This window comes from Struthio camelus, chromosome 23, assembly GCF_040807025.1.
Source record: "Struthio camelus isolate bStrCam1 chromosome 23, bStrCam1.hap1, whole genome shotgun sequence".
In the NCBI taxonomy this organism is placed as follows: Eukaryota; Metazoa; Chordata; class Aves; order Struthioniformes; family Struthionidae; genus Struthio; species Struthio camelus.
The window spans coordinates 6,022,750-6,042,837 of record NC_090964.1 but is presented as its reverse complement, the minus strand read 5'-3'; the positions used below and the strand labels follow the sequence as shown (position 1 = coordinate 6,042,837).

General features: G+C 55.3%; 2 protein-coding genes across 12 annotated transcripts in view; both read left to right on the top strand.

The window, feature by feature from the left end:
- Window positions 1–1,176: 1,176 nt before the first annotated feature.
- On the top strand, window positions 1,177–13,766 carry LOC104139579 (CCN family member 2). Its single transcript, XM_009667788.2, has 5 exons — window positions 1,177–1,329; window positions 6,490–6,703; window positions 10,254–10,505; window positions 10,791–10,999; window positions 11,214–13,766. Exons 1-5 carry the CDS (start codon window positions 1,267–1,269, stop codon window positions 11,523–11,525), a joined length of 1,050 nt encoding a protein of 349 aa, XP_009666083.2. The 5' UTR covers window positions 1,177–1,266; the 3' UTR covers window positions 11,526–13,766.
- Window positions 13,767–16,631: 2,865 nt separating this feature from the next.
- Window positions 16,632–20,088, top strand: part of EPB41 (erythrocyte membrane protein band 4.1) — a 97,428-nt gene continuing 93,971 nt past the window's right edge. For 10 of the 11 annotated variants that reach the window (XM_068917799.1, XM_068917805.1, XM_068917798.1 and 7 more), the window contains exon 1: window positions 16,633–16,706. The gene's annotated coding sequence lies outside the window, so the exon portion shown is untranslated. Of the gene's footprint in view, window positions 16,707–20,088 lie in introns of all 11 variants that reach the window. The other variant, XM_068917801.1, reaches the window with a different exon arrangement.

Below are 20,088 nucleotides of genomic sequence, written 5' to 3'. Positions count from 1 at the left end.
ATAAAATGCGGGGCCTGATTCTCAGGTAACAAGCCCAGCACTTGGAGGCAGGAGGCTGAATGCAAATGACTCCCTGCGCGCTTCCTATGTTTTTCCTCGCCTCCCTTCCCACTTCCCAGCACGCTCCGCTTGGATGCGGTAGGGGCTCAGTGCACTCTGCGCACGCTTCTGCCCCACGCGCTGTACCTGGAGCTGCAGGAAGGCGAAGATGCAGCTGTTACAATGCTTTGACCCTGGGAAGGTCCCGGACTCGAAGGCATGGCTCCGTCCTGTCCCGTTCCCACCCCAGGCCAGCAAGGACTAAGAGTGCCCTCTGCTGCACTCAGTTTCGTGACAGCGTTCTGCTTGCTCCTTGGAATAAACAAAATGACTCTTTTTTATATTAAAAAAAAAAAAAAACAACCCTTTTTTCCTATTATAAAGGTCTTTCTAATGAATTCCTGGCTGTGTAGGAGCCTGGTTATGTATTTTGGCAGCAAACAGAAAAGATAATGCCTTGGGATATGAATGTGTGACACCCTGCATCGATTTTGAGGTGCAAATAAAACACTGTGGGGAACTGCTGTCCTTTAACAACCTTCACCCTGTAGCTTTTCATGGCCTCAGAAAACAAGCAGCTCCACGATGTGGGAGTCCAGACATCAGTCTCTGTAGTCATGAAGCTTTCATTTCTTAGAGCTGGCAGCACTGTGAGCGCTGCTGATGCGCAGGCAGTTGTGGTACCTAATTGCTCCCAACAGTGCTAAACTTTCCATCTCTCCCTCCTGTTCAAAGGGGGGGGGGGGAAAGCATCACAAAGCTGTGCTGCTGTGCTTATTTAAGTCCTCAGCTCTTGCAGCCAAAAAGGAATGGATGTAGGTAGGGAAAGAGGAGTCAAGGAAGCTGTTCCAGGCTTCATACTTTTGGAGTTAAAGAGGGAAGAATTAAAAAAGGATGATAATCCTTCTGGAGCTTTTTACTGGGATTTGATTTACCCACGTGGAATGTAAGCGAGCTGCGGGCTCCACCGGCAGCCCCGTAACCACCAGGGCCACAGGAATCTGCTCATGTTCCCTGGAATGTGGATGCTTTCTGTTGCATCCCATTTTGGGTTGCTTTCCAGATTGTCACTCAAAGGCAGGGCACGCCCCCTCCAGGAGGCTATTTAAAGAGGAGTTGGTGTGCAACTTTCTCCAAAGAGAGACAAGAAACTCTGAAGGAGAAAGGGAGTTAGAGAGAGTGAGCGAGTCAGTCGGCAGCCTGAATCCCCCCTTCCCTTTACTCGGGATGTCCGGCAGCTTGGGGACCATGACCTGGACCCTGTTCCTCCTCCTCTTTGCACCTGGCTGGGTACGTATTGCACTGCAGCAGCTCTGTTTGCTGGCTGAGCATTGCAGCTTCTCGCTTTGATGCATGCGAGTGCTTTGGGCTGAGTAACTCCCCCAGCTGCCACCTGCCTCCGAGGGGTTTTGAGAGAAGTTTGGCTTTAGCAGAGCAGTGCAGAGGCACTGGGTAACCAAAGCACGCTCAGAGCTGCACCGTGCGTCCCGCCTGTCATCTGAGGATCTCAAAGCCCTTGGCACCCGTGAATGGATTTTGTTTCGCTTTGCTCTGGTGAGTTAGAAGCCAGCCCTGGTTTACGAGAGGGAAGAAGAAAACGGAGAGAGGTGAAGTCACCAGGTTTATGGCACTGTAAAGAATAAAAATCTCATCTCCCAGTTCCTCACCATCACCATCCTCCGCCAGCTGCCACTGAACCCACCCACCCATTTGTTCTCAGAAACGGTGATCCTGAGGAGGAGATTAAACTGCAGCCTCTCTTGTTTGGGGTTTGTGTCTGCCTGTGTGCTAGTACAAGTACTTGCACAGAGCTGCTCTGATTCTGCTCAGGACTTCTGTCTGCTACTGCAGTACCAATAATAGCAGGAACATTGTTGCAGTCATTAATGTATCTGTTGATATAAGATCTGAATTGCGGTAAGTGCCTTTTGGATCAGTGAAGAAGTCGAGATTCGCACTGTGAGCTGCTACGCTGAGTGAGGCTTATTGGGCTGATACATGCGATAAATTGCTGGCTGGTGGGATCTGTTTGGTTCCTCGCGGCATGCTGAAATGCGCCGGCCCCTTTTCTGCCAGGAAGCGTGTTCTGCGCGTCTAACGCTGCAGTGATGTCAGGGTAGTTCCTGGGATTTGGGATGGTTTTCTGGTTTCTTGCACTGACCCAGCACTGGCAGCATCATGCTAGCATTATAAATGATAGCAGTGAATCTCATCACTGTGACACTTTATCCAAAATGAGGTCATTTTTTTTTTCCTCCTGACTCTGCTGAATGCTTTGAAACGGGACTTTTGACTTTCTTCTCCTATTCCCAGCTCTGAGAGGGAAGTCGTGTTTAGTGGATAGAGCAAGGGAACGAGAGCTGTTACTCCCGAACCAGCCTCCCACGTTGTTCAGAGGTGAGAGCAGAAGCAGGATTCCTGGGCGTTATTTTTAGCTCTGCACAGCTCTTACAACCTGGGCAAGTCAGGTCATCTCCGCATCTCGGTTCTCTATGTGCGAAATGGAGTAATGGTTCATATCTCTCGCAATAGGCTGTTGCACAATGTACGGCAGCAGCGTTGGGGCGGTGCCTGGAGGTCCCGTGGTGGAGGGAGCAGGTATGAGCCGTGGTAGTTTGGTGTTTGGAGTACGTGAATAGCTGTGTTTTGACTGCGTTATGCACTGCCAGTCCTGGAGTGCCAAAGAGGACCAATTATGTATTTATTCTATTACCTTTACCTCGCAGCATTAACCCCTGGCTGCCAAAGCTCTTGGCAAACAGTTAGCTCAGCTTCACAGCACTCCTTTCCCAGCCCCTTTTCAAGGCAGTCATGGGCCCCAGTGCATTTTAAAAGTCCTCTTTAGTTTGGCCCTGTTAGCTGCTTCCCTGGGCTCGTATGGACCTGGGTGAGGGATCAGAAATAAGAACTCCTCCCTGACTGTGCCACCGGACCCCTGCAGCCACAGAGATGCGAGCTCGTGTCCCCCACTCGTGCCTTCACGAGGGCGTAGTGGGGAGAGGCTGATATGAATGTGAAGCAGAAAGAACATGCTCAGCTTTCCCCCCCCCCCCCCTGCTCCAGGTAGTTGGGTTTCAGCCTGCGGTGCAGGCAGTCGGGAGACAGCTTGTTTTGACTTGTCAGCTGAACAGATGGGACCGGGGAGTCAGTGGGGGGGGATCGTGTGGAGCAGAGAGATGGGAGTCCTCTAGTCAGGCTGTGTTTGCTCCAGCCGCGGCTTGGGCAGATTCACGCGTGATGCTCGTGATCAGTATGAGAGCTGCCAGCAAAGCCAGGAGCAGGGAGAGGAATATTCCAGGCTTTAGCCCTTTCTTAAATCTATAGCCTTGATCCGCTGAGCTGGTCCTGTTCTGCTGCTCTTGAGGCTGGTGGAAGTATTCGGTTAACCTCGACAGAAACAAGATCGAGCCTATAGGGAATCTAATGTACAGACCCTGCTTAGTGGAGAGTGGAAGAGCGTAATTTTAGGGATAGACACTTCTAAGTAGATTCCCTCTGCCCCCGGGGCTGTGGCATATTATGCGGAAATGTCAGCCCTTGTGTTACGTAGGGGTCTGTAGCAAAGCCCTGGATGTGAGCCCCTGCTGTTGTTCGGGATGTTCTGGGCAGCTCCTTCACTGCATTGAACAACTCCTAGAAGCAGTCCTTGAAAATAATGCAGGGCGGAGGGTGCTCCTTCAGCACTCTAGACTGAAGTCGGTTCTACGCCGGCTCTCTGCTCAAGAAGTTGCTCTTGCCAGCCGGTTATTCAGTGCTGAGAGTGCACGAGGCCAAAAGAGGTTTCAGCTCATTCTTTGCTCGCTTGGGCCAGTGAGAGGAGCAGGAGTTATAAGTAGCAAGAGCTGACTTTGCTCAAGCGAACAGGAGTCCCGACGCGTCCTGGGGCCAGGTGGACTGGGCAATGGAAAGAGGCGTATCTGAGCTGATAGATTTTTCAGATCTCCAAACATTAAAGAGCCCTGCAAACGTGGATGAATTGGGCCTTTGAAGCCACGCTGTTGCTTGCGGATGGGGGAAATGAGGCACAGAAGAGGCAGGGATATAAAGGCACCCAGCAGGTCTGTGGTGCATCTGAGACCACAACAGAGATGTTCATGCGCTGAAAGTAGCTGTAATATGAGGAAGTGAAGCTGACTATAAACAAGGTGAAACCAGGTGGCCTAGTTTCTTTGGGTGAGTCCTTAAAGGAAATGAACAGCACCACTAGTGATAAATAAAGGTGAGAGAGAAAACTCAGCTGAGTTTAATTCTCATGCGTTCTATGTTATCCTGACAGAGGTTGTTTTCATTTGTTTTCTCCAGTAGGAGAGACGTTTTGGGAAGGTTTCTTTATATGGCACGTGGCTAACACTGAGCTGGAAAATGCTCGTTGTTGTTGTTTTTTTCAGTGTGGGGACTGCATCTTAATACAGGTCCCACATTAGAAAGGCTTTGCCCCTTTTAGGAACTCATGTACCCGCCACCCCCTTCGTTCATGGCTGAATAGCATGTCCCCTTGGCAGCTGCAGCAGTTGCTTACATGAAAACCAGCAGAAAAGCATTTCTGTATTTTTAGCATCTTTTAATGCACTGTAGCAGCTGGGGAGAGATCCATGTGACATGCCAGCTCCCAGCAAGTGGTCCTAGGACTGCAGTCGAGGACAGCTGGGCTACAGGCAGTAGGGGCTTATGTCTGAAAACTTTGAGCTAGGAGTTTTCAAGGGGAATTATACTGATTCCTCCTGAACATGGTAAAACTCTGGGAGGTCTTGTGAGCAAAGATTTAGGCTGCTCCCTGTCCTATGCCATAGTGTGCTGATTGTTACAAAAAGAGCTTCTTACCCCACGTGAGCTAAAGTTAGAACAGCTGTTTCGAGCAACAGTCAAAAGAGCTGGAAGAGTTTTACTACTGTTTTTGCTGATAAAACACAATATCCAAGGTAACTGTTTCATCAGGCGAGGGCTGGATAGGATATAACAAGTGCAAACAGAGCTGTAGCAAGATTTTTTCTTTTTTTTTCTTTTTTTTTCTTTTTCTTTTGCCTCCTGGATCTCTCTATTCCAGGTGTTCCCCTCTCACCCTCCCCCAGGCTTTCTCCAGCTGCAGCTCTGCAATCCTTCTTCCTGGGTGGCAGCAGCCAGGTCTGGCAGGGGAGCCGCAGCGTGTTTGCCCTGTCGGGCACTTTCCCTTTCACACTGCACTTCTGAGCATGGATGCGTGTGTTGTGCAGGGACTCGCAGCAATACAGGATCTCAAAGTGTTTTGCAGGTGTCACCTGCCATAATCTACAGGCAGAGATCGTATCAGCCCTGCACCAGCAGCCACCCTGGGGGGGGGGGAGCTGGCCTGTGTCTAGCAGGGCACAGCCTGGGAGCGCTGGGAATCGGAGTAGTGCCCTTCCACCCCTCTGAAACTACATGGAGAGTTTGAATGAGCAGAAGCTGAATGGGAATCTGGGTTAGGATTAGCACCCTGATTCTCTCAGAGGAGATGTAAGAGGATCTTTAGAGAGCGTGTGCTGTGCACCTTTAACAGTTGTGGTTTTCCATCTTGCCCAAATCTGGATACATCCAGAGCTGAGGCTGATATATCCGTTCCAAGCTGGTTCTGGACAAGGATGCCACTTACTAAACCAGTGGCAGCGTTTGAAGCATCCTACTTTTTCCAGAGAAGGTGACCCTCCTTCAGACATAGTCTTACCCCTGTTTAGTATCTGAAGGGCATAAAAGCCAAGGGTGTATTTTAGGAGGTGACCAGCACTACTGAAACACTACCAAGCTGTAGCTTGGGACTGCTGGGTCCCAAGGGCCCCAGCTGTCGATTTGCAAGGTCCCAAGGAAGGTTCGTTATGTTACGTTCCCCAGAAAAGGGAGGGGAAGAGGGCACATCTCTGGAATTACTGAAGAAAGCATGAGGTACAGGAGATGAAATGGGACTTGAGAGGCTTTGGTGTGGTTTTCAGCTCTGTCGAAGTCCTGCTGGCTGATTTTGGGCAAGTTGCTTCTCTGTGTGTCTTGCTTTTTCCATCTTCAGCCTGGGTGTTATGATGCTACTGCAGAGTGCTTTGATGTTTTTTTCCTGAATAGGGCTATGTAAAAGTTGGGGATTGCTTATTAATAATTACTATAGTATTGCTTCCAGGGAAGAGGAGGGCTGAGCCGTGCAAGGGGCTCCAAGCTACTGCTTGTCCTGTTTGTTTTGGCCCTGTTTCCTGGAGGCATCTTTATTCCTTGAGCTCCAGATGAGTTAGGGATGAGAAAAAGATTAGTCATGTGAGTCCTGAGGAGCTGCATGCACAGGCCTCTGCCACAGGGCTCTTTGGTGGAGGGAGAAGTAGATCTTCATGCTCTGCTAGGGATGGTCTTGGAGATGACGGGGTGACTGTGCTGGAAACGGATTCATGTTTTTCATGTCTCTGCCTGGTTGGCTTGTGGGAGGCTCATTCTCTCCATGGCTTGTGTGCCCTCCAGGTAGAAGCGCAGGCCTGCACGTATCCCTGCCAGTGTCCCTCCCAGCCTCTGCAGTGTCCTGCTGGCACCAGCCACGTGTTGGATGCCTGCGGTTGCTGCAAGGTGTGCGCCAGGCAGCTGGGCGAGCTCTGCTCCCTTCAGAAACCCTGTGATCATCACAAGGGACTCTACTGCGACTTCTCCAAAATCCACAGAGGCAGCGGGATCTGCTTAGGTGAGAGCTGTGCGTTTTGTTTTTGTGCGGTTTGCTTGCAGCCCCTTTGGTCCTGTGCCTGTAGACCTCCCAGAAAACCCACAGCGTTGGCAGAATTTCTCGCCGTGTTTAAACTCAGAGAGATTCATCCAGTGGCACATTGAGAGGTCTGTGCCACCCCTGTGAGCCAGCAGATGCTCTCATACTGATGCACACACAAAGTATTTTCTTCTGTAGTGAAGGGTGTTTCCAAAGGCACATATGGGAGATTGGGACTCCCCTTTATCCCTGTGACACTGTTGCGGGAGATCCTCTAACCCTGTAGTGCCTGGGGGTGAATGTCAGCAGTTTGGATTTTTATTGTAAAGGACTGCTGCTTTTAAAATCTTGCTTTTAAAATCTCACCCGAAATCTCATTGCATTGCACTGGAGACTGGCATTTTGCACTCAACTGCTTACGTGCAAGAGGCATACCCATATTTCTGGCTTTAGCATGTGGGTAGAAACAGGTAAACAATTCATTTGCAAAGTAGTGTGTATGTAGGAAATGAGAATTATTGAGTCAGGTAACTACAAATGCAAACCTGTTTTCTCTAAATTAATTCTGGGGCTTCTTTTCAGTCAGAAAATAAAAATTTTTTTTGACTTTTGTTGCTTAGTTATCTGTTAATCTGTTTAATTTTCCTTCTTCAAGTTATTGTGACCTTTAGAGGCCATTGCACGAGCTTCCCATTACTTTCTGTAGGAATTGATACACCTAAGAGCTGATGATTGAAGCTTAGTAAGGAGTGTGCAGGTGTAATAATATCCAGCAACTGTAAGCTAATTAAGACTGGAACTGGGGTAGATGTTTGTCATAGTAAAGGCAGCTAAATCGTTGGAACACTTTAATCAGGAGTGTAGAGGAATCTGCTTTTTGAAGAGTCCACGTGAGGACCGGACACCTTTCTAAAAAGCGTGTCATTCACTATGAGGTACGGGTTTGATGCAAAGATTTTTGAGTGAGATTCTTTGGTCTCTGTTATGTGGAAAATCAGAGCTGAAGATCACAATTGTCCTTTCAGCCTTGAAAAGAGAAATTAAGATTTTCATGGCAAAATTTCTGATCCACTTGTATAGACCAGAATATCTCCCTATACTGAACTGAGGGTTTGGGTTGTAATGTCCTTGGGTGATATTTTTGTAATGTTCACCTTGATTTCTTGAAAAATGGGGGATTTTGGAGGCGGTAAAGGATGCTGAGAATGTAGTGATGGGTAGAACGAAGGGACAGATCAGTTTTTGTGAAGGGAGAAAAGAGGGCTTACTGGTATCCACACGAGAAAAATATGATGGGAGCAGAAAGGAACAAAGAGGTGTTAACATGTCAAGGGGAAAGCTTGTAGACTGGGTACCAGCCTGAAGGCAGTATCAGAAGAGAAGCGTCAGAGTGAAAATATGTTTAACATTAACACAATACATAGCACTTTATATACTGCAGCAAGGGAAGAATTCCTCTGTGGAGACCTCAGAGTATCAGAAAGATGGGGAAGATCTCCAGGTAACTCTGAAGGGCGAGAGTCCACAGGAGTAGGGTCGTCTGGGTGGGTGCAGGGAGCTTTCAGAGCTGAGCAGCCGGAGCCGATCGCTTGAGCTCTGTCGTATTCCTTGCAGAGGAGGGCAAAAGTCTCCTTGGCTGGAACTGGTGTCGGGAGGCAGGAGATGCCCGTGGTGCCAAACGGAGATGGTAAATAAAGAGCCCTCTCACTCCGCTAGTGCAATCCATTTTGGTGCTTTAATTGGATCAGGTCAACAGGAAAGTGAAGTCATTGTTAAGGTAATGAAAAGCATGACTGAATGATTGGATTTTGAAAACATAATAAAAACCCAGAGCAGGCTGCCATTCCTTGGGTGGGGAGGAGTGCTTCTGAGGGAACGGCATGATCAGTTCAAGGACTTGGGCTAAAAAACAGTGAAAGAAGGTTTAAAAATATGTATGAATGGCCATGTAGAAGGAAAGTGGACAGCTTCCACTTTGATGGAAAAAGTGAGGAAACTTCCAAGTAAGAACAGCAGGAGTATTTTTATACCAATGGCACTGAAAAGAGTTGCAAGTTGAGATCCAACTCTGGTTAGAAACAAGGCATTAGCAGACCGGAAGGATTTGTGTCCCCTCAAGGACTAGGTGGAAAGAAATTAAGCTCTCGCTTGTTGTTTGGTCCAAACGCTTTCTGCCTGAGACAATGTTCCAGGCCATGGGCAAGAAGGGCTAGGAGAAAATAGATCAGGTTTCCTGGTAAGCCTTCACAAGCAGCCAAGAATCCCTCATTTTGGTAACTTCCCAATGGAAGTTTACTTCGATTTTTTTTTGTTTTTAAGGGTCAGAAATGCAGAAAGAGGCAGCCGACTAGAGCTGTCCAGAAGCTGTCCTGTGAACAGCTCTGAGATTTTGACATTTCATTTCAGGCTGAAGAGAGGGGAAAAATAACCTCAAATTTTTCCATGAATTACCTGGAATACTTGTTTGGATTGGTCAGAACTTTGCACTTTGAGTATATCAAAATGTTTCATTTTGATGATTATAGTGTATAAAAATGTTTCCCGCTATGCGTTCTGTCCAGCAATATTTTTGGTTTTGGTGTGAGCTATTGTTAAGCGTGTAAAGGAAACTTTTGATATCAAATTAAAATGGTTCAGTATTTTCCCATTGAAAAAGTTGATGAAATTGATATGGGCCTGGGAGACTCTTAACCAAGTAAGAGTTTTCTGCTGGCAAAGTGTTCCACTAGAAAACTTTTGGCCAATGCAGAATTACAAACTTTTGAGCATTGTTCACACCTGCAGACTAAGGATTGGTCCTATGTGTAAGGTACTGTGTTTCCATTTTGCTCATTTAAGTTTTATAGGGAAGGACTGAAAGACTCAGAGGAGGGCTGCAGATGAGAGATCTGGAGATCAGAGTGCTTGAGCAGACAGGAATAGAAAAAGTTGTGACTGGAAGGAAGAAGAGATTTGTGTATCGCAGAGAAGCCAGAAAGGTCATAAACCCAATGTGTTGTTTTTCCTTTTGTAGGTCACCTTTAAACATGTGGGAAACCAACTGCTCGCAGAAGAATGTTGCCTTTTGGTCTAGTAGGAATAACTAGGAACAAAGCCGCAGGTTCATGCGTTGTGTCAGGAATGCGTCTTGCACAACCTCACTGACCAGGGGCGCTTATTGAGTCTGGCAGGGAGAACTCTGACTCAGGAACAGGCTGGTTATAAGCTGAAAGGCTGTAAAGAGAAAGTCCAACTTCGCAGTTCATCCAAGTGGAGAAGAGATTTCGCTAGTGCACTCTGGGAGTTCTGGCATGGCTGAAGCCAACTTCCAAAAATCAATGTCAGGAATACCCTGGGGTCCAGGGAGCCTAATACTAAATGCGCTAACTTTTGCTGCATCCACCACTGGGATCACAGAGTCGAGGAGAGGCTGCATATGGGTGTTTGCCCCTTGTGGGGACATCAGGAGGCTAAGTAGCCCCAGGAGGCAGAGGCCGTGCTGTTGGCCCCATGCTATTTTCTCAACTTCTCCTCCTCTGCCCCTTTCCTGCAGCTCACGAGGGGGCAACTTGTGACCTGCTGGGCAAGATCTACCACAACGGGGAGAGCTTCCAGCCCACGTGCAAGCTGCAGTGCATCTGCATGGACGGGGCCATTGGCTGCATCCCTCTGTGCTCCGATGACCTGAGGCTGCCATCCCCCGAATGCCCCAACCCCCGGCGGGTGAAGTTTCGCAATAAGTGCTGCGAGGAGTGGATCTGTGAGGAGGGCAGTGAGGAAAACCGCTTTGAAACAGCCATGGCAGGTGAGCGAGAGGCAGACGGGACAGGGCTGGGGAGGCACAGGAGCAGGTGATCAGCATGTTGGGTGGGAGTTGTTTGCTAGGGGATAGGAGATAAGGCCAAACTGCCTTCGGATTGGGGCTCTCTGTTGCATCTTTGATCGATGTCTCCTGTTGTCCTTTGCTGCTGTCTGTGAAGAGTTAGGCCAAGTTGGGAGCAGCCCCATGGTCCAGCCCCACGGACCGGTTTTGTGCCATGCTCTGTCTCAAGCCCTGACCCTTGCCTTGTGTCTCCTCTGTGTGGCTCAGTTTTCAGGGAGACTCCAGCACAAAAGCCGGAGCTGAATAACCTGCAGGAGAACTGCTTAGTGCAGACCACTGATTGGAGCGCTTGCTCCAAGAGCTGTGGGATGGGCATCTCTGCCCGAGTAACCAACGACAACCCCCAGTGCCGCCTGGAGAAGGAGACTCGGCTCTGCATGGTCCGGCCCTGCGATTTCCCTATGGAGAAAACCAAGGTACTGGTTTGGGGAGAGAGGAGGGAACACAACACAGCGAATGCCAGGGAAGGCTTAGTTAGATACCTGTAAGGCATGAGCTTGTCCCACAAGGTTTGCCCTGCTCTTCCCCTTTTCCTGTGTGCCCCAAGGCCCAGGGATGGAGACAGGGCACAGGGCTAGATGGACCTTTTGTCTGATTCTTGCATTCTTGTTCACCCTGCCCTCTCCCTAGAAGGGGAAGAAGTGTGTGCGGACCCCAAAGCCACGCCAGAGCCTCCACTTTGAGTTCTCGGGCTGCACCAGCAGCCGTTCCTACCGGCCCAAGTTCTGCGGGAGCTGCACGGACGGCCGCTGCTGCACCCCATACGTCACCAGCACCGTGGAGGTGGAGTTCCGCTGCCCCGAGGGGGACTTCTTCCAGCGGAAGATGATGTTCATCAAGATGTGCTCCTGCCATTACGACTGCCCCCGAGACAACGACATCTTCTTGGCCACGTACCACAGGAGGATGATTGGAGACCATGTCAAGGCCGAGAGGCAGTAGCCCTCTCTTTGCCAGCTCCACAGGCCAAGGTGTCAAGAGGGCTCTGCAGTGCTTTCGTGGCTGTGTCCCAGGACAATGCAGCCTCTTCCCCCTCTGTGAGGGGCTGTGCTCTTCGGAACAGCACCATTCACCACCAGCGGTCTCAGTGGCCTTGCTAACAAGCTAAGGCACATGGGGGAGCAGCCCCCTCAGTCACACGCTGCTGGCCTACACCCAGAGTTGTGCAAAGGTCAGTGAAAGAATCCGTGCTGAGGTTCCTCAAACACAACCTGCACCAAGCTGGGAAGGTGATCTGAAACAGGCCTGAGCTACAAACTTGATCCATGTTCCCACAGAGTAGATGGGAGAATGGATCGAAGCCATGTGGCTCCAGCCTGTCTCCAGCTGAGAGCGCAGTGGGTACAATTCCCCAAGGCCGCTGGCCTGCCAGAACCATGCAGTGAACCCAGAGCATGAACCAAAGGGGAAATCCAGGAGGTCTGAGCTGATGTAGAGCTCTGCAGCTTGTTTTCTAGCATAATGGGGCTCTGATGTGTGTTGATGCAAAGTATCTCAGCAAGGAAAGTGGTCCTGGCCCAGTGCTGGGCTCAGGCTGAGCCTTGCAATTATTTTTGGCTAATTGGATCCAGAAAATTGGCAAAGCTCTTCCCCCATCCCTTTGCCCACCCTTTTCCCTTCTACACACTTTTCCATCAGCAGCTTTTTTTCCAGATCAGTTTGCTCTTGGAGAGGTTGGTGGGTGACCTGTTCTCAGGGCAGCTTGAGGCTAGGCTGTCTTTTTTTTTCCTTGTTAAATTCCTTTTAGCCTTGTGTGCCAATGAGGATGACAGCAAAGACAGAGGTACAAGGAAACAGGGAGTTGCACAGTGTCATTGCAAAAAAACCTAGAATGGTTCAGGGCTTCCTTCAGAAGATCTGAGCCTGGGAAGGACTTTCCTTATATGAGAAAAGATTCAGCCAGGCTGTAGCTTTGCTGCCTCTAGCGCTAACAGGTCAGTTCTCAGGCCTGCTGCCCATTTCATATACACAGGTCCAAGGAGCAATTCCAGTGCAGAATTAGGGTGAGTCAGGGTGTCAGTCTGAAACATGCCCCTGTGGGTCCTGATCATGTCAGCTGTGGTGCCAGCGATGAATATTTCCTATTGTCCCCTTTCATAATCACTTTAGAAACAGTTCCTCAGTGGGAGATGAAGCTGGGCTCCTCTGGCTCATGCGCTTGCAGTAGAGCTGCAACTACATTTCGGCTCTAGAATCTGTGTTGCTTGTGGGTCATGAGTTGGAAGAACATAGTTCAGCTTGGATCTCTCCGAGGAGTTGGAGGCACTGGCAGGAAAAATTGTCCATATCTGTAACCAGAGCAGATTTCATCTGGAGTTACTGAGAGAGTGCTGTGGAAAACTGCTTGGTGCTGAGGGTCTTCCAGCTGCAGGACTCACTTCTTGCCCCAGACCTGCGATGAGGGTCACTGCCATTGAGAATGCGCTGCTCGCCCCAGTTACCAGCCCTTAACTCCTGAGCAGACCAACACCGGCGCCTCCCTGAGAGCACCCACCAGGCTGAAACACAGCCTGTGCTGAGCATCTCGGCACCTCCGTGTTATCTCCAGAGACTATCCGTTACCATTTAGTCTCTGCTCATTTTAGCAGAAGGGCCCAGCTAAGGGGCCGAGCTCCTCAATCCCTAAATATCTTTCCAGCCTTTGCTCTTTCGGTCAGCTGGAAATCATGATGAATTCACGTCCCAGCCAGGCAGCCGCAAGGGCGATGCTGCACCCCAGCGCAACTCCCGTTTCGGAGCAGAGCTTCATGTCGGAGGACAAGCCAAGCCGTTAATAGATGCTGCCCTTTGCATCCAGACCGTAACTTGTCACCGCTGCGTTGGATGCCGAAATGCCAGTTCGGGGCATGCATATGGTGTCAGCCCTTCTTTTCTTGCTCTCTTGGCCTGCAGATGCTCGTGAGCCTTCAGCCTCCTGTTACTTGTAATCAATTTGAACTGTAAATAATTTATCTCTTGGTTTCTTTTTTTTTTTTTTTTTTAAGACCTTTGTACAGTTTTTGTATCCTTTTATCATCACCTTGCTTGGGGTCCTTTCATGATGTAGATTTTTTTTTTTTTTTCCCCCCTTGCCTTCCAGTTCTGGCCTGAACTTTTTTCTTGCCATTTACCTGGCTTCTGAGTGTAAAACTAAGCTGAGGGTCGCACTTTACTCGACACTAATAAAGCTCACTCTATTTTTTATATCCCTGCCAGCATCCCTCTGTGCGAGGCTCCCGCGTGGCCCGTGTCCCTTCCCAGCCTTGCCCCTAGCGGGCTGTACGACTGTCGTTCCTCCAAGCTGTTTTTCGACTGCAACCTTTCCGCAGCGGCAGCAGGCTCCTGGGAACGACGCGCTGACCCTGACCCTCTGCAAAGCCGAGCTGGGTGCAGAGCAGAGGGTGGTCCCGTGGGGTCCTGTCCCCCGCCACGTGACGTGGGGCTGGTGTCTGTGTCTTATCGGGCACATCTAGGGGTGCGCACCGCCGCTCCTGCTCAGGGGTGGCAGGCAGCGCCTGCCCTTCGCCACCTCTGCCTCCTTAAGAACCCCCTGAAGTCCTTAATACCCGGTTAAAAATAACCCCGGGAGCAGATGTGAGCAGAAATCGGTGAGAACGGGGCCAGAACGCGAGGGGCTTTGTGGCGGCTTAATGGCTTACCGATTCCTGCCCGTCTCATCGCATTAGCCGGGGGCTCCCCGCTTCCCACCCGGCTGCCGGCCGGAGCGCTGGCTGCTCCCTCCTTCCAAGCCCCCTCCTCTCCGCGGGATCGCCGGGAGAGGCCGGGGGGGACAGGGGACGAGCCCTCCTGAGCACCCCGTCGCCGGATGGAGCTGAGCTGTTCCCTCTCGCTCGTGCTGGCTCCGACCGTTCATTTCCGCTGGGTTTCCGGGAGCGTTTCGGCTCCGTGCGGATCACGAGGAGTAGGAGCAGAGCTGGGGGCTTTTATTCAAGTTTTTTTGTCGCCGTGCAGCAGCCCGTGCCCGTTCCTCCTCCTCCTGTCCAGGGGACTCGGGAGAGGTGACAGTCCTGCGACGCTGCTCCGGGGGTCCACGCGCCCTGGGTGCACCCCACGGGACGGGGAGGGGGGCGAGGGGCCCCTCTTCCTCCGCCGCGATCCCGATTGCTCGGAGAACTGGGGTCAAGACTCGGAGCCTGCGGCGGGGTCGGTCCCGTCCCCAAACTTGGGGGCGTCTGCTGAGGTCTTTGCCCTCTCTGGGGACAGCAGGGCAGCGGCACTGCGGTGGCCCTGGGCCCTGCCAGCACCTCACAAGTGGCCCAGAGCCAGGGCAGGTGGGTGTTACTGGGAGTACTGGGCGTACTGGAGCGCCTGGGGGAGGCCAGCGGCGAAGGGACGCGGGTGTCCCTTGAGAGAGGGCGGCCGCCGTTAGGTGGCACCAGCCACCTCCGCGGCGAGGCGATGGGGACGCCGGGTGTCCCCAAGGTGGGGTGCCGCGGGGCTGCTGCTCCCGTATCGCCCGGAGCGGGGCCCGCCGAGCCGCCTGCGCCCCGGCGATAGCCCAGGCGTGTCCCCGGGCCCCGGCTGCCGGGGATAAGGGACGCCTTCGGGCCGGCCTGGCCGCGCGGGCGGCCTCCCAAGAGAGGCGAGAGGCTCCGGCGATGCCGCCGGCCCCGCGCGCCGCCGGCCGGGCCCTTATCGGCCCCGGACAGGCTTCTCACGTGGCGGCGGCGCTGCCAAGGGCAGGTGGGGCGCTGGGTGCGAGCGGCGGCTTTCCCACCGGCCCGCCGAGTCGGCCCCATCCGTTGTCTTGATCCAACGCGACCAGGAGCGAAAGCTTTTCCCCCTCCCTAAAAAATAACCAATAAAAATGTGTGGGGGGGAGGAGAGAAAAAAAAAGCCTCTATTCTGCCTGTTTTGCCCCAAAAGTTCCTGGCGAGTAATCACACTGCCGCAGGAGCCGGGAAGCCGAAGTGGGATGCGTAACTCGTCGCGCCCTCGGAAGAAAAAGGCTTGTGATGCCGGTTCAGCGTTCGGGGAGGGCGACAGCTCGGAGACCCTGCGGCACCCGGGGGCGGCGGGTGGTGCTCGCCGGCGCGGGAGGGAGAAGCAGGCGCCGGAGCAGAGCTGCTTCCCGGCGACTTGGCAAGAGAGATGCTGGGAGCTGGATAAAAGCATCCGTGTCACGAGCGTGAGCGTCCTCTCTCGCTGGCCCCTCTTGCTACCCTGAGGCCTCCCGCCGGGCCGGGGTGTCTCCCGCGTGCCGGGCCCGTTTCCGGAGCCGTCCTGCCCGGCACCGCCGTGACTCAGCTGCCGGCGAGGCTGGTGCGCGGCGCTGATAAGCGCGGAGGCCGCGGGGAGGCCTCGCTGGCCCCCGACGGCGCCGAAAGCGGCTGGAGGAGGCCGGGAGGTCGCGCCGGCTGGCGGCGGCTGCTTGGGGAAAAGGCCCCGATTTGGGGGGAGGAACGAAACGCGGCTCATCTGCTGGGTGAGAAACCGACCGAAGAAGGGGGCACGGGCAACCGTTTGCCACCAAATCCGGCAGCCAAAGGAGGCGATCGCTTTCTCGGCCTTTGAGCCGAGCGGCGGAGAAAGAGGCGCGCGGAGGCGAAGCTCCGAAAGGCGTGACCGGGCGCCCCAGCAGCGCGGCCGCGCCTCGGCTGGGCGGGCGCAGAGCAGCCGCTCCGGCCGGCGCGCGTTCCTCTCTCACCGCCTCGCTCGCCCCGGCACAGCGCGGCTATTTTGGGCTTAATTCTTTTGTTTTCTGCACCTCCCCCCCCCCCAAAAAAAAAGATCCCTCCCCCTGGAAGGGCCCCGGATACTTCTGGGCGCTCAGAGGGCCCTGGGGAACCTGCAGGGAGCAGGTGCTCCTTATACGGAGTGGTGACGTCGCGGCAGCGCTCGCCGTGATGTCATGCACCCCGCGCCACCCCGTAGGGTGCCCCCCCGAGCCCCGCCTCCTCCGAGCCCCCGTGACGTCACGCCGCCACCTGCCCGCCCCGCCCACTGCAGCGCCGCCGCCGGCCCCGCCCCGCGACCGGCTGACAGGCGGTGCCGGCAGCCAGTGGGCGCGGCCAGCGGCGCGGGGGGGCGGGGCGCGCGGGCTGACGTCAGAAGGGGCGGGGCCAGGCGGTGCAGGTGGAGGGCAGCGCGGAGCGCAGCGGAGCCCGGCGGGGCCCGGCCCGGGTGAGCCGGGGGCGGCGGGGGCCTGGGGGGACCCTGGGGCCGCAGTGGGGCCAGGCTGGGCGTGGGGCGGGGGGGTGAGGGGGGAAGTGGGGTGCTCTGGCGCAGGGGGGGTTGGGGGGCGCAGGGGGTCAGGCTGGGAGTGGGGGTGCTCTGGCTTGGGGGGGCCCCCAGTGGGGCCAGGCTGCCTACGGGGGGGCACGGTGGGGTCAGGATGGGTGTGGGGTGGGGGGAGGTTATGGGGTCACGTGGGCTGGGGGATCCTGGGGGCCCCCCCCAGTGGGGCCAGGCTGGGTGTGGGGCAGGGGGGGTTCTGGGAGATGTGGGGTGCTCTGGGGCTGGGGGGGTCTTCGGTGGGGTCAGGCTGGGAGTGGGGGCAGCAGTGGGGTGCTGAGTGGGGTCGGGGGCTGGATGGGGCTGGGGGGGAAGGACGTGGGGTGAGGGGTGCGCTGGGCGTGGGGGGACACGGCGGTGCTGGGGGCACCTGGAGCTGGGGGCCGAAGCGGGGCCCAGCTCGGCGCGGGGCCGGGGGGGAAGCGGGACGCGCTGGGGGTGCCGGCGGGGTCAGGCCGGGGCGGCCGCGGGGTCCCGCCTGTGCCCCAGTGGGGTGGGAGCCCCGCGCCGCGGGCCGTTACTCAGCATTGAGCCCGCGGCCGCCTCCCCTCGCCGGGCGACCCGCTGCGCCGGGCGTCGCGGGGTGAAGAATCCGGTAGTGGCCGCGCGGGGTAATCTGCCGCCTGTAGCGTTGCATAACGCGGCTGGGGCCGCTCCGGCCACCGCCTGCGCGGGTGGGCGGCCGCCCGGCCCTGGCGCTTGGGGGGTTTCCCCGTAGTGGGGAGAAGGTGGGCGCAGCCTTGGGGACGCGGGTCCCTCCAGAGGCCGCCAGCCCGCACCTCGCGCGAGGGGCAGCCGAGAGGTTGCGTCCCGGGCGCTGGCGCGGCCCCGCGCGGGGTGAGCGCCGCTGGGCGCGTTAAGCGGCTGGCTTCTGTTTTGGCTTTTGCAGGGGGATCTTAAAGCGCGTCTCGCGGGGCCGTCTGCCCCGGCTGCGCAGCGAGCGGTGCTGGCTGTCCCTCGGCGTGAAGGCTGCGCGGCTCGTGTTTTGACATGCGGCTCTAGCGCTTATTTCCCGGAGGTGGTTGGCGCTTGCAGCTCGCCGGGGTGGTGCGTGGACTCTGCTGTCCTTGGCCTGGGGATTTTGCAGCTGCCGCGCTGTTTCCCCTCTCGCAGAGATGCTGGCTGTGCCCTCTGAGGCCCTTTCCGGAGCCAGACGCGGTGCCTCCGTGCACCTCCCAGCAGCAGGCTGCCGGGAGCGCCGGGGACTCCTCCCTCCTGTCGATACCTGCCCGAGCACGGATCAATGCTGCCTTCAGTCTGGCCGCGCTCAAAATCTTGCTATTGACTTTCTGTGCCGTCTCCACCGCCCTCTTGTACAAACAGGGGTATTTATCTCACCACATCTCCTTTTAGACGGCGGCACGTTGTGCTGATGTTGCAACCAGAGGAGCATGCGGCATGGCTGAGCCTCCTCGGCGGTTCCTGGAATCTCCTCTTCTCTTCCTGAATATCGCTGCCGTGCAGCCTACAGCAGCACGTGGGGCACTCGGCAAACCGGCTCGCTAGCTCGTGAAGCGTGCCAAAGCGGGGACTTCTGCCTTCCCCTCTTTCTGAGGTCGGCTGGCGCCTTTGCAACCTCAGCGGTGGCTCTTGAGAGCTGTGGGGCAGGGAGAGCGTAGGTGCTGCAGGGTTCAAGGCGCTCGCCGGGCTTGTAGGGGGACGGTCGCTATCTTTAGGGCTGTGTTGCAACGCAGGGGTGTGCCTTGGCTCGGCGCTGCAGGACAGCCTGCTCCTCGCTGCAGGATTGACTTACGCCGAGGCTCGTGTACGGGAAGCGTTTGCTTCGCTTTGCGTCTGCTGCGGTTGGTGGGAGCGGGTGTGTGGGCGTCGCGGTGCCCGCTTGCAGCGCGGTCCGTGCCGGGGGGCTGCAGCGGGGCTGCGGGTCTGGCCCCCGCGCCGGGGCTGGCCAGTCCATGCTCAGGCGGTGTTTGCGAGCGCCTGGAGCAAAGCTGCTGCCAAGTCTGCTGGCTGGCTCTGCCAGCTCGGCAGGGCAGCGGGAGGGAGCTGACGTCAAGCACCACACACCCTTCCCCCTGCGCGAGGTCAGGCCGTGCAAAGGTGTGTGTCGCCACAGGGCTGCGATTCGGCGTGCAGAGTGGTAATGACTCTGCAGCTCCCTAGTGCTACTCTGCCGTGGCCTGGTAGCGAGGCAAGGTAAGCTGGAGAATACGGTAGCAGATGGGGAAGGCGGAAGGTGCAAAGAAACTTCTGCCACGCTGTTTTACACCTCTCTCACCCAGGAACGCAGAAGCTGGGTTGAAGCGTGGGAGCACTTGCAAGGTGCACCCCGAAACCATCTCTAGCAAGATGCACCCATCTGCAGCCCTTTGCTGCCCTGCTCTTTGCGGGTGTTCAGGGCTTTAAGGACAGCACAGATGGGGCTGAGAGCTGGACTCAGGGATCCCACCCGTGCAGTCCGGGCGGGAGTGCCCGTGCTCCCCTCCACATCCTCTTTCTGCTGGAGTAACTGGGCTAGTATGTGGGAGTAACTTGGCATCCGCACGAGAGTTGCAAGTAACATGGGATTGAGGTTCCCTGCTCTGCTTAATCCTTCCTCCGCAGCTTTTGCCCTGCTTGTGCTAAGTATGCACACGGGTCACGCAGCTGTGCTGTGCCTGTCCCCAAAAAGATGTGGCCGATGCTCCCATGACTCGGGAGCAGAGCAAAACTCACTCACCCCTTGGATGTGGAGGTCTGCGCGGGCTGGCAACGCAGACGCAGCGCAGCACGGCTCCTCTCCGAGTGCTGGGCGCTTGCTCTGAGCTTGCTTAGCCTGGTCTCCCCCAGCTTATCTCAATGTTAGCAGTTCCGCGTGTTTCTCCCCCAAAAGCGAGGCACGTGCTGCTCCTGCGTGTCGTGATGGTAACGAGCTAGTAACAGCGAATTTGATGCATCGAGCCGCTTTTCCGTGGTTGCGTTCAAGCCGCTCTGTCGGCGGCGTGGGCCTCCCCCGTCCCCGAACACGCACCCTCGCTAGCGCGCCGTGGTCCGCCTTTTCGCTAAGGGAAACTTCAGGCCTTCTCGAAAGGGTTTGAAGGCCCTGCCTTGGCTCAAAAGTGCCTTCTCATCCGCGGCTGTGCGGCTGTACCGACGCTGGCAGCGCTACTGCCGCCTCCCGGCACGCAGCTTGGCCATCCCGGGAGTTGTGTGCAAGCAGCATCTCCCTGCGTCGCGCCTGCCCCGCCGGGCCCCGGCCTTTCCAAGCCACCGGTCAATGAAGATCACTTGGAGGGTAAGCGAAATATCAACCTTTCCCCGAGTGCGTGACCCT